At 47.4% G+C, this 12,751-nt stretch overlaps 1 protein-coding gene and 1 pseudogene across 6 annotated transcripts in view; one reads left to right on the forward strand and one right to left on the reverse strand.

Annotated features, from left to right (window-relative positions):
- Positions 1-3,220: 3,220 nt before the first annotated feature.
- The window catches only part of Cnot10 (CCR4-NOT transcription complex subunit 10), a 49,506-nt gene continuing 39,975 nt past the window's right edge, over positions 3,221-12,751 (reverse strand). For all 6 annotated transcript variants that reach the window (XM_032911000.1, XM_032910999.1, XM_032910998.1 and 3 more), the window contains 6 exons: positions 12,524-12,637; positions 10,887-11,017; positions 10,086-10,121; positions 9,772-9,899; positions 5,325-5,400; positions 3,221-3,651 (listed from right to left, as the gene is read on the reverse strand). In XM_032911000.1, coding sequence (XP_032766891.1) covers positions 3,497-3,651; positions 5,325-5,400; positions 9,772-9,899; positions 10,086-10,121; positions 10,887-11,017; positions 12,524-12,637 — 640 coding nt within the window. In that variant the 3' untranslated portion in view covers positions 3,221-3,496. The remainder of the gene's footprint in view (positions 3,652-5,324; positions 5,401-9,771; positions 9,900-10,085; positions 10,122-10,886; positions 11,018-12,523; positions 12,638-12,751) is intronic.
- On the forward strand, positions 4,005-4,572 carry LOC116907165 (annotated as a pseudogene).

Here is a 12,751-nt window from a genome sequence, read left to right on the forward strand (position 1 = left end):
TGTGAGCTTTCAGCTACTGCTCGAGCCCTGTGTTCCTGCTATGATGATCATGAACTCTTCTTTTTCCCCATCTTTATTAAATTGGGTATTTCTTATTTACATTCCAAATGTTATTCCCTTTCCCCGTTTCCATGCCAACATCCCCCTAGCCCTTCCCCCTCCCATTGCTCATGAACTCTTAGCCCTCTGAAACTGTTAGGCCCCAAACATGCAAACATGCTGCCAAGATAATTAAGGCAGCTGGTATATACACGTCCCATGGTAAAGTGGTCTCTGCAGCAGGGCTCTGAGGGGAGGGAAGACGCCAAGGAACATCCCTAAATGAAAAACACCTGCCCGGCACGGCACCTTGTCAGCAGTGGAGGCCAGTCCCTTTATCTAAGGGACATCAACATTAATTTCCAAGTTCAAGTCAGCGTGCGGCCTGTCAACAAATTCTCAGAACCGCAGTCTTACAACACGCACACCTTATTTTGTGAAACTTGTACATTCTTGCTTGCATTTTGAACTTGGCAGGTAGCCAAGGCAGACCTGAGCTCCTGCTCCACCTCTCGTGTGCTGGGACCACCACAGCCAGGTTTATGTAGCGCAGGGGATGGAATCAAGGCCTCGTCCGTGCTGGCAAGCAAACATGCTAATGGCTACAGCAGCAGCTCCTTCCAGAGGGATCTGCAGTGATCCTTGAATTGCCTGGTAAGGGTCCTAAGTCTAGAACAGGCTGAAGCAGGCCAGATCAGGGATGTGCCTGTCTCTCTGGTTTTGAATTTTATTGTTTGCTTTTGTTGTTGTTGTTGGGTTTTCTGCTGTTGTTTCTTATTTTTTTGTTTTTGAGATAGGGTGTCACTATGTAGCCTTGGCCGCCCTGGAACTATGAACTTAAGAGAACTGGCCTGCCTCTGCCTTCTTTTTTTTTTTTTTTTCTTTTTTCTTTTTTTCGGAGCTGGGGACCGAACCCAGGGCCTTGTGCTTCCTAAGCAAGCGCTCTACCACTGAGCTAAATCCCCAACCCCTGCCTCTGCCTTCTAATTACAGCGATTAAAGGGGTGCCTCACCATGCCAAATATGGATCTATCGATGTACCTATCAATTGATCTATTTATCCATTCATCCATCCACCTATCATCCATCGATCTATCATCTGTCTGTCTACCTACCTGTGCACTTACATGTGTATAAAAGTAACTTTTATTCCAAAATTGTCATGTTAGAGGGTTACTGCTGAATAAGCTCACCTTTTCTTTTTTTTTTTTTTTTTTTTTTTTTTTTTTCCGGAGCTGGGGACCGAACCCAGGGCCTTGCGCTCCCAAGGCAAGTGCTCTACCCCTGCGCAAATCCCCAACCCCTCACCTTTTCTCAACTGTCAGGCTGGTTCAACTCAGCTGTTCTGGCTGACTGATTCAATCTGGCTTCTCTCAGTTTCTCACTGAATTGTTCTGCATGGCCTCAAACTCTGGCAATTTGTTCTCACCTTCTGGATCCTTCTCATTCTCTGGCTCATTCTGTCTTCACCTGTAACCTGTTTCTGTAAAACTGCATCCCCCTGCCCCATAGAGGGGGTGAGTAGTAGACATCTGGAAGGGGGTTGAAGCTAGAACCACACGCAGGCTAAGTATTGAGCTATATCTTCAGCTCTCTTTTTTAGATTTATTTATTATATATGAATAACTGTAGCTGTCCTCAGACACACAACAAGAGGGCATCAGATCCCATTACAGATGGTCGTGAGCCACCATGTGGGTGCTGGGAATTGAGCTCAGGATCTCTGGAAGAGCAGTCAGTCAGCGCTCTTAACCATTGAGCCATCTCTCCATCTCTAGGTATCACTTTTTTTTTTTTTAAGATTTATTTTATTTAGGGGTTGGGGATTTAGCTCAGTGGTAGAACGCTCTTGCCTAGCAAGCGCAAGGCGCTGGGTTCGGTCCTCAGCTCCAAAAAAAAAAAATAAATAAATAGATTTATTTGTCTTCGTGCGCTTTAACTGTCTGCAGCTCCGCCCGAAGAGGGCATCAGATCCCATTACAGATGGGCGTGAGCCACCATGTGGGTGCTGGGAATTGAGCTCAGGATCTCTGGAAGAGCAGTCAGTCAGCTCTAACCAAAATCTCTAAAAAAAATAAATAAATAAATAAATAAATTTATTTATACACGTACACTGTAACTGTCTTCAGACACACCAGAAGAGGGCATCAGATCCCATTACAGATGGTCGTGAGCCACCATGTGGGTGCTGGGAATTGAGCTCAGGATCTCTGGAAGAGCAATCAGCCCTCTTAACTGCTGAGCCATCTCTCCAGCCCTAGATATCACTTTCAAACATGGCTGCTTCCTTCGATAAATTAACCCTACTGTCACTGTTAGGGAATACAGGTATGTATGTACTAAGAACCCGTCTACATTCTAGCCAGATCACAGATCACAGTGCAACCCACGGCGTGTCTGCGTTCCAGCTGATCACATAGACCCAGAGCAGCCCTGTTGCTGGATGAAAACTACACGTGTGAGCGTGCACCGAGCTTCTGTGCGTCTCATCTGTGCAGGTGCTGGCCGAGACCTGAAGATGCTGTCAGACGCTCTTGGGACTGGGAGTTGTGAGTCACGTGGGTGGAGGGACCAGAACTCTGGTTCTTAGAAGACCAGCAGAGCTCCTCACTACTGAGCCATGTGTCCAGCCCCACTGTCAGGAACTTCAGTAAATGACGCCTATGGTGCCAGTTATCTCCTTTAAACTCAATTGTACCCTGTGGTGTTTCAGTGATAACGGCCTCAGAGGCTCATAGGTTCCAATGTCTGGTCACCAGGGAGAGGCACTATGTGAAAGGACTAGGAGGTGTGGCCTTGTTGGAGGCAGTGTGTCACTGAGAGTGGGCTTTAAGGTTTCAAAAGTCCACACCAAGCCTAGAGTCTCTCTTGGCCTATGGACCAGGCAGGACATGGCTCTCACTCCAGTACCACATGTGCCACCAAATTCCCTGCCACGACGGTACTGGACTAACCCTGCCACTGTAAGCCAGCCCCAGTTAAATGCTTCCCTTTTGCATCTCTTCATAGCAACAGAGCAGTGACTAAGACAGGCCCTGGAGGTGAGCATGAGTTTACCTCACTTCCTGTACCCCAAGGAGAACTTCTGAAATGCTTAGAGCAGATATTTCTTTGTTAGTTTTTTTTTCAACCTTGACAATAAATCAGTTGCTAAACTATTTCAAAACAGACCACAAAACTGTTCTGATAAGAACATGTTTTAATGCCTAGACACAGACATACCAACACAATGGTTCACAATTAAAAGACTTGCAGAGATTAAATAAAAGCTGACAGTGGGTTATGAGTCCTTAGTTTTAAGGAAGCCTCGGCCATAAAACCCAGGGGTGCACTCGTCTCAAACCGCCTTCCGGCCAGCACTGTTGCCACTGTATTTCCTCTACTGCCTTTCCTGTGGACAACTGAGAGGCCCTCAACACGCCCTGGGCCTCAGGTACAGCTCCTCCACAGCGAGCGCTCACTTCCTCTGTACGGTGGTGAATGCCGGCATCTGGATGGGCTGGATGGGGTGCACAGGCTGGAACACTGTCTTCTTCCTCACATCGGAGTGCGCCTTTACTGCAGGGAGCAGCTGGTTCCGTTTGATCATCTGCAAGGCCAGCTGCGTGTTACCTAGAGAAACACAGTCCATTAAAGAGAGCAGGCACACAGCACTGTACAGAGCAAGGTGACAGAAGCCTGAAAAGGAGACGACGGAGTCCTAGACAGCTCTGCTCCCTTGCCCCAGCTGGACGAGGAACCGATGCCCAGACAACTTATAACTCAGGCAGGCTGTACAACAGAAGGGGTTCAAGGGAGTCAGACCTACTACCTATAGACATCCTGGCTTTCAGTCAGCCAGGCCCTCAGAGGGCCAGGCATTTAATTAGCCTCTTCAACTATAAAAACAGAAGATGCTGGAGAGATGGCTCAGAGGTTAAGAACACAGGCTGCTCTTCCAGAGGACCCAGGTGCCTGGCAAGAAGATGGTGGCTGCAAAGAAGACGAAAAAGTGGGCTGGAGAGATGGCTCAGATGTTAAGAGCACTGACTGCTATTCCAGAGGTTCTGAGTTCAATCCCCAGCAACCACATGGTGGCTCACAGCCATCTGTAATGGGATCCGATGCCCTCTTCTGGTGTGTCTGAAGCTATAGTATACTCATATACATAAAATAATTAAAAAAAAAAAAAGACGAAAAAGTCTCTGGAGTCCATCAACTCTAGATTCCAGGTTGTTATGAAAAGTGGCAAGCACGTGCTGGGGCACAGACAGATCTGAAGACGATCAGACAAGGCAACCTGGTTATGCTCGCCAGCAACTGCCCAGGTTTGAGAAAATCTGAAAGAGTACTATGCCACGTTGGCTTAAACTGGTGTCCATCAGCACAGTGGCAATAACACTGAATTGGGCACAGCGTGTGGAAAATACTACAGAGTATGCACACTGGCTGTCAGTGACCCAGGTGATTCTCATATTATTAGAAGCACGCCAGAACAGACCGGTGAGAAGTAAACAAGAAAGTTTTCCTTTAATAAAACTTTGCCAGAGCTCCTTTTAAAAAACAAACCCAAACCAAACCAAACCAAAAAAAAAAAAAAACAAAAAACAAAAACAAAAACAAAAACAAAACAAAACCCAAAAAACAAAAAAACAAAACAAAACAAAACAAAACAAAAAAAACCCCAACCAAACAAAAATACTGTGCTGTGCAATTTCAAGCAAGCAGCACCGTGGTCCACGTTCTCAATTAAGAGTCAGTCAGCTGCTCAAGATAAACTTCATGTGGGCTGCAGAGATGGCTCAGCGGTTAAGAATGCTGACTGCTCTTCCACAGGTCCTGAGTTCAAATCCCAGCAACCACATGGTGGTTCACAACCATCTGTAATGGGATCTGATGCCCTCTTCTGTGTGTCTGAAAACAGACAGTATGCTCATGTATAATAAACAAACAAACCAACCTTTAACAAGGCAGCCAAGCTCACGTTCAGGGACCGATTCTGAGGTCAGAAGTCAATGCTTTGCATTTTTCAGACTTTAATTTATGAGCAGGGCTCTGTGTGTCAAAGCCTTGAGGTGCAGCACTTAGAAAACATGGACCAAGTTCTCAGGACTGGGAAGCTTTACACTGTTATTCTTTTGGAGACAGAGAAGTCTTGATCACATGACTCTCCTGCCTTTACCTTTCAAGTGCTTTAATTCTAGGGACAGACCAGCATGCCTTGTCCTGAGTTTGAATCTGAAGAGAGATGGCAGATACACCAAAACTCTGAGCACTTTGAAAGTCAACACTCTGAAGAGACTTACCATTCTGCAGCTCAAGGTAGACCGCCAGCAGGATGGCCTCAGGGGGCACCTCTTTAGGATGGATCATTGATGCCGCCTTTGCCCATGAGAGAGAGAGACCAGTGAAAGCCAACAGTTTAGGATACAACTCCAAGAACCACAACAGACACCCAGGCCTCAGAAACACTCTCCATGAGAAGCTGGCCAGTTGACTTGGGGTCTCAGGTTCTCAGGACCCCTTGACCCTGAGCTGTCTCCCAGCTGCCTTTGCTTTTACAGTGTAAAAGCTCACACTGTAGCCCAGGATGGCCTCACACTGAGTGTCCTGTGCTTGGAGTCATCATGCTTGGCTATTTGTGGCTAAAGGGATGACAGGCCTTCACCACAGGCCTGGGTATAGGGTACAGGAATATATCACTTCACTTACCATTGAAACCTACCTACTATTAGACTTAACATGTACTTTCCCTCATGTATGACATGAAAATGTAGGTTTCCAGCCTCCTCCCAATTCCCCAGTGCTGCTTTTAGCTCCCCACCCCTTAGTTATTTTTTGAGACAGCAGCCCTAAAGTACTCAACCAAGGATGACCCTGAACTCCTCATCCCGACCTCTACCTGGTTCTGAGTTACAGGTCTGTATGACTTTACCTAAAAAAATTCTTTTTAGGTCAGTTTATTTTTATGTGCATGTGTTTTGTCTGTTTGTGTATGTGCACCCATCCATACCCAGCAAACTGAGGAGTCAGAAGGAAGCAGGAGATCTTTGGGAACTCGAGTTACACATGGTTGTAGGCCACCAGGTAAATCCTGGGATCCAAGCCTGAGTCCTCTGCAAGAGCAAGCGCTCTCACCAGCCGCGTTGTCACCAGGTGGTGGTACACCCCTTACTCTCAGTAGATTAAGGGTCAGAGGCAGGTGGGTGTCTGAGTTCAAGGCCAGCCTGGTCTACAGAGTGAGTTCTGAGATAGCCAGAGCCAGAGTTAGAGAAATCCTGTCTCAAAAACAAACAAACAAAAGAAGCTGAGCCATCTTTCTAGTTCCTAATTCCTTTTTTCCTTTCTGTTCATTTGTGTGTGACAGTGCGTGTGTGGGTGGTGTATGTGCCACAGTACACAGTGGAGGTCAGAGGACATCTCGCACAAGCTGCTTCCACCAATGGGTCCTGGGAGAGTGGAACTTAGGCCATCAGGCTTGACAGCAAGTGACTTTCCCAGTGGATCATCTTCCTGGTCCTGTGTTCCTCACAGAGGTCAGACCTCACAGATCTCTGGAGCTGGAGTTACAGGTGACTGTCGTCAGCACATCACATGGTGTTCCGTCTGCTCTGACTGCCGAGCCACCTCTGCAGCTCCTCAATTTTACTTAACCTCCATCTCCTCTTCTTGAAAGGGTTTCTTACTGCATAGCCATGAAATGTCTGGGACTTGCTCTGTAGATCTGGCTGTCATTAAATTCAGAGGTCTCCCTGCCTCTGCCGTCCACCGAAGGTCGCAGTGTCCGCTTGTTACTGTGAGATGGTTGTCATGAAGTCGTTCAAGCTGACCCTAACAGTCCAACCGTCCTGCCGCAGCCTCTGCAGCAGGATGTCACAGGGCTGTAGACAGACCTGTGTTTCTCCTTTCCTGGGAGCTCTCACTGCTCTCTGCCCTACTGCACATTACAGTCTACACTCCAGTCACATGAACAAGTTTACTCCTGTCTCTTCTGAACAAAAATCTTTTTGGGAGTGCGGGGGTTCAGACAGAGTTTCTTTGGGTAGCAATGGCTGTCCTCGAACTCTGTAGACCAGGCTGGCCTTAGACTCTGCATTTCACCCGCCTCTGCCTCCTGATGCTGGAACTAAAGGTGTGCACCCCAATACCTGGCTAGTTTGTTTGTCTGAGACAGGGTCCCTCTGTGTAACCTTGGCTGTCCTCTCCAGGATGGCTAACAGTTGCATTTACAACACCATCTGCGGGAAGACTCATTGGTGGCATAGAGGCTTCACCTCCAGGACAAGAGGCTCACTTTGGCTACAAAGCGAGACTCTACCTCAGCAGACACACACTGTGCTTCTGAGTGAATTAACGTGCAGATTTAAGCTGCCACAGACTCCACATCAATTCACCACAGCTCACCAGCAGCTTCCTCTGACACTGGACTGAGAATGGGAGTCTGCTTGCTAAGATCACAGGCAAATTCCTTGTGTCTGTACCCAGGAGTCACAGGGCTGTTTGCTCCTTCTTTTAATCCAACTAGGAAACTACTCTTGTGCAAATACTCCCACCCCCGTCCCCTTCAATTTACTTGAGGCAAGGTCTCTTGCTGCAGCCCAGCCTGGCCTTCCATTTTTAGTAAGAAATGTGAAATACCACGGAAGGCAGGCTGCGAGTGATGCAGATGTGTACTGCTGCGCTTCTCACCCGGAGCCGGGCCACCTCTGCCTCCAAGTGCACCACCCGCACCCCTTGCCGACCGGAGAGGCTGTACTCGCTCTTTCGCTCTTAAGATGTGCTCTCTCATTCTCCCATCACAGGCGGCTAACAGCTCGCTCTAGAAAGTCAAGTGCTATCTATGCTGCAGGTGTGGCTTTACGTGGGCAGGAGCACCACTACACTTGGTGGATACTCACGTCTTTATTTTTTTGGAGGGAAGGAGGGGCTGAGATGATTCAGGGGTAAAGGAAATAATTAAGTTAATGACCTCAAGTTGTCTTCTAACTTACACTTACACACACACACACACACCTGTGCATGTGCACGGTCTTCTTTAAGTTCTATTTTCTCTTAGGGCTAGTAAACACAGGCCATTTGCTGTCACTCTTTTCATGGACCACAGTCCCTATGTATGTATGTATGTATGTATGTATGTATGTATGTATGTATGTATGTATCTATCTATCTATCTATCTATCTATCTATCTATCTCCTTTACTAGGATAAGAGAATTCAAGGTAATGACTTTCTGAGACTTAATGGCATTTGGCTGCTGACTGTTTGGAATCACGGGTAGGGGGATTTTGGAAGCATTGGCTCAGAACTCTTTCTGACTCTCCAAGTCACTGTTCTGTCATCCTAGACATGGTGGGCCTCCCAATTAACAATGACCCTGCCACTGGATTAATCCAAAGAATAGAGACCAAAAACAAACCTGAGACCCTGACAGGACTGACCTCATTTGTCTCTCCCTGCATGGCAACAGCCATGACCACCTACCATACAAGAACCAGAACGGGACTAAGACACTAACTGTAGATCAAAAGCCCTGCTGGCCACAGGGGCTGGGGGTCAGAGGGCATCAGAAGGGCTGGTGCATAAAGTTCCATCACTGACAAGAAGTTTCACCTCTTTGCAGTTTATAGCTCACATACTCAGTCCCTCAAAGTTTTCCTGGAGAGATCAGCATCAAATGTTTGTTTTTGTACTTGAAATGCTGACTAAATACCACCAAGCTCTCAGAGGGTCATTGTCCATGATAGAGCTCGTCACTTGTGCACACACCGAAGTTACCTGTGTGAGCTCACAGTGTATGGAAGCCGCCATGTCTCCCGGAGTCAGATCAGTCTCAGTCCCCCTAACAAAGTGAGAATGTAGGCTCTCTCATAATGTCTTTTTGTTTTGTTTTGTTTCTTGAAAGAGGGTTTCTCTGTGAAGCTCTGGTTGTCTCAGAACTGGCTCTATAGACCAGGCTGGCCTCAGACTCACTGCCTGCGTCTGCTTCCTGAACGCCTGGATGAAAGGCATGCACCACGATGAACACCATGACCAAATCAATTTGGGAAGGACAGGATTTGTTTCCACTCGTAGTTCACAGTCCATCTTCCTGGGAAGTCAGGACAAGAATTCAGATAGGGCAGGAACCATGAGGCAGGAGCTGATGCAGAGGCCATGGAGGGGTGCTGCTCACTGGCTTGCTCCTCATGGCCTGCTTTCTTAGAGAATCCAGGACAAGCAGCCCAAGGACAGTATCACTTACATCAATCAGTAAATAAGAAACTGCCCTACAATCAGATCTTATGGAGGCATTTTTTCAATTGAAGAGTCCTCTTCCCAAATGATCCTAGCTTCTATAAAGCTAATACAAACCAGCCAGCACACAGGGTCTCACTATGTGCTCTAGATGGCCTGGAACTCTTTGTAGGGAGGTCAGTCGAGCCTTGAACTCAGAGTTCTTACCTGTCTCTACCTCCCGAATACTGGGATTAAAAATATGCCCTACCATGTTCCCAAGAATATTTTTTTTTTTTTTTTTTTTGGTTCTTTTTTTCAGAGCTGGGGACCGAACCCAGGGCCTTGCGCTTCCTAGGCAAGCGCTCTACCACTGAGCTAAATCCCCAACCCCTCCCAAGAATATTTTAAACCTGGAAAAATATTTCAAGTGTTTAATAAATTGACCATAAACCTCAATCAAAAATCACAAACTCCATACACTCTCAGGTCCTCGTGGCTGGTGTGCACGAAGGCTGCCCTCTCCCCATGCTCTCTCACCTGATGCAGACACTTGCGGGCCTTGTCATACTCGCTCCTCAGGCAGTACGCACTGCCCAGGTTGAAGAGCATCACAGTCCGGGCAGAGTTGACAGAACTGGGGTAGCACTGAGGGGCGCGTTTGCCAGCTGAGGAGAGAGCGTAGACACTGATGAAGGGGCTGTGCAGAGGACAGGAGAGCACCACTCCACCGCTGAGCACTTGAACAAAGCACTATTCCTCAGGCTGACAGATACACGGACACAGAGATGCAGGGTCTAAATCTTTGGGATGCAGGCCAGGCTACTTAAGGATTTACAAAACTTCTTACTTACAGGATTCCATTGCTTCATTTTCACCCTTGTCTGATCCTACAAATACATGAAAATAAATCTGAGGGCAGGACAACAGCACATCTTCTAAATACCTAAGTTTCTTACCAAGTAGGACTGTAATGAGTGCAAGTACTTGCTTTTGGTGTTGTGGAGGCCCTGTTAAGGGTGTCAGGATGCAACCTCACCACCACCCCACGTGAGTTAGTCATGAAGAGGGGACCACATGGTCTCATAGAATCAGAAACTTAAGCGTGACTGAAAATTGTTTGAAAACCACGTCTCCATTCCCTCTTGCACAGAGGAATCAGTTCAAAGAAAAAAAGTGTCAGAACCAAACCCAAACAGATCTTAAGCCAGGTGGGCGGGCACAAACGCCTGTAAGCCTAGCACCCAAAAAGTCCAGCCAGGCCAGAGGATGGCATGAGCCCAGGAGTTTGAAGCCAGCCTGGGCAAAAAGTGAGATTATATCTCTTTAAAACAAAGGGGAAGGGGTGTGGGGTGTGAGGAAGAAGGAAGGAAGGAAGGAAGGAAGGGTAAGGTAAGGAGAAGGCAGGATGGAAGAAGGGATGGAAGGGAAGGATCCTAACATGGCAGCCTCTGAGAATTTAGGCCATGTGACAAGCAGTTTCCCAGCCTTTCTTCGCCAACAATCACTACACAGTAAGAACAGCCATAGGCATGGAGAGCGGACTTTAAACTTCCTTCCCTTCACAACCATGCCCTTGGGTCCTACACATCCTGAGTTACACAGGACAGAAGTGGCGGCAGTGACCAGTTCTGATCAAATGTGTCCTCATTAACCTTGGTCCTGTTCATTTGAAGAGATCCCTAAAGAGACATCAGTGACATTCTCTGGGTTCAAGTGCGTAATGGCATCAGATATTCTGTCGAGGGAGATGAGGGCTTCTGCGGCATATAAATGGCCCAAAAACCTGAAATGAAAATGCAAATTCCAGTCTGAAGAACAGGTCATCACAGACATGCTTAATGCACAGTGACACTGGGCATGCGCTTCACATGCTTCACGTCTGTCCCTGAACTGAAAGCTAAGCTGATTTAGGTTACTGTAACCCAGAATGAAGGCTAACTCTTGACAACAAGCCTATTTCCTGACTCCAACCCATGTGCTAGAGAGAGCTAAGTCTTGTGAGCTGTTGTGCTCTGGGCTCCACATGCACACTGTGATATATATGCACTACCCAAATCATCGTTTGTACAAACACCACAGACAAGCAAACAAACAAATAGTGCGTGCCCACTCGGGAGGCAGAGGCAGCAGATCTCTGAATTCAAAGCCAGCCTGGTCTACAGAGTGAGTTCCAGGATAGACAGGGCTACATAAAAAATTCTATCTTGAAAACTGAACCAAAACAAACTAAAACAAATAAAACCCAAAACCAACCCCACAAAACAAGAACAATATCCAAGTACAAAAACACTGAAGGACCCAAGTCCAACCCCCGTAAGTCAGAAGAACTAATCCCAAGCAAAGCCACCAGCTAAGCACCATAGCAGCAGCATGGGAAGCCCCATGCCTGCCACCCGACTGGCCACCTGTGATGTGATGCCACCGCTCACATCACAGTGCCACGGCAGGACCCACGGCCGCCCTCCATGAGGTAGAGTGTGTGAGAAGTGCCTCTGGAGTTGTCCTCCTCTTCCCTGTGAATGTGGCACACGTGCTGTGGCCCTTGCACACCTACATTCACACAATTAGTAATAAATTACATTTACAACTCCTCAGACAAGACAAAATGAAAGAGAGAAAACCCACATCATAAGCCAGGCGCGGTGGAGCAGAGCTTCAGTTCTAACACAGGAGGCAGAGGTGAACAGCCAGGCCCCCAGGGCCACATACTCAAGTTCTATCTAAAAGTAAAGAAAATCTGCACTGTGACCCACATACCCCAGGCTGCCTCCCATCTTTAACTTCTGGTCCTCGTGTCCGTGACCACACCTCTCGGGATGACATGTACGTGGCACATGCCATGTGGATGCTGTACCTGAACCCGGGGCTTCATGCACGTGAGGCAAGCACACTGTGGAAGCCACATTTGTGGGATTTTTTTGTATTTGTTTGTTTTGCTTTTAAAGATAGGGCCCTGGTCTGGCTTTGAACTCAAAGCAACTAATCCTCTTGTGTCAACTTCTAGTTCTAGGCTTACAGTTATGAGCTACCATTGCCTATCTGTCCTTCCTTCTTCCCTCCTTTTCTTAACCTGAGACAGGGTCTCAAGTAGCTCAAGATAACTTGGTACATATATGAGCCTACGTGTGAATTTCTGATCTTGCATCTCCTGAGTCCCAGGACTAAAGTCTTATACCTGCACACAGGCTTTCTTCACCGGCACCCATCTAACTGGAGAGTAAAAGCCAGCCGTGTAGAGAGCAATCAGAGACTTTGAAACAAGTGAGCGTGCAGGTGAAGTCACACTTACTTAAGAGAGCCAGACAGCTTGGGCTGCTGCAGGAGCTGATCTGCATGGTTCAACGCCATGAGGTTGTCACCTAAGGCCAGGGCCACATAAGCACTGCAAGCAAGGATGGAGCACCTACAACACAGAGAGAGAAGGCCGGACTCAATTACTCGTGGGTCGACAGTGCCTTTGTCCAATACTGAAAGGCCGTGAAAACCAGTAAGGTTTAAGATGAGGAGACTGTACGGA

This window comes from Rattus rattus, chromosome 8 (genome assembly GCF_011064425.1).
Source record: "Rattus rattus isolate New Zealand chromosome 8, Rrattus_CSIRO_v1, whole genome shotgun sequence".
NCBI lineage: Eukaryota > Metazoa > Chordata > Mammalia > Rodentia > Muridae > Rattus > Rattus rattus.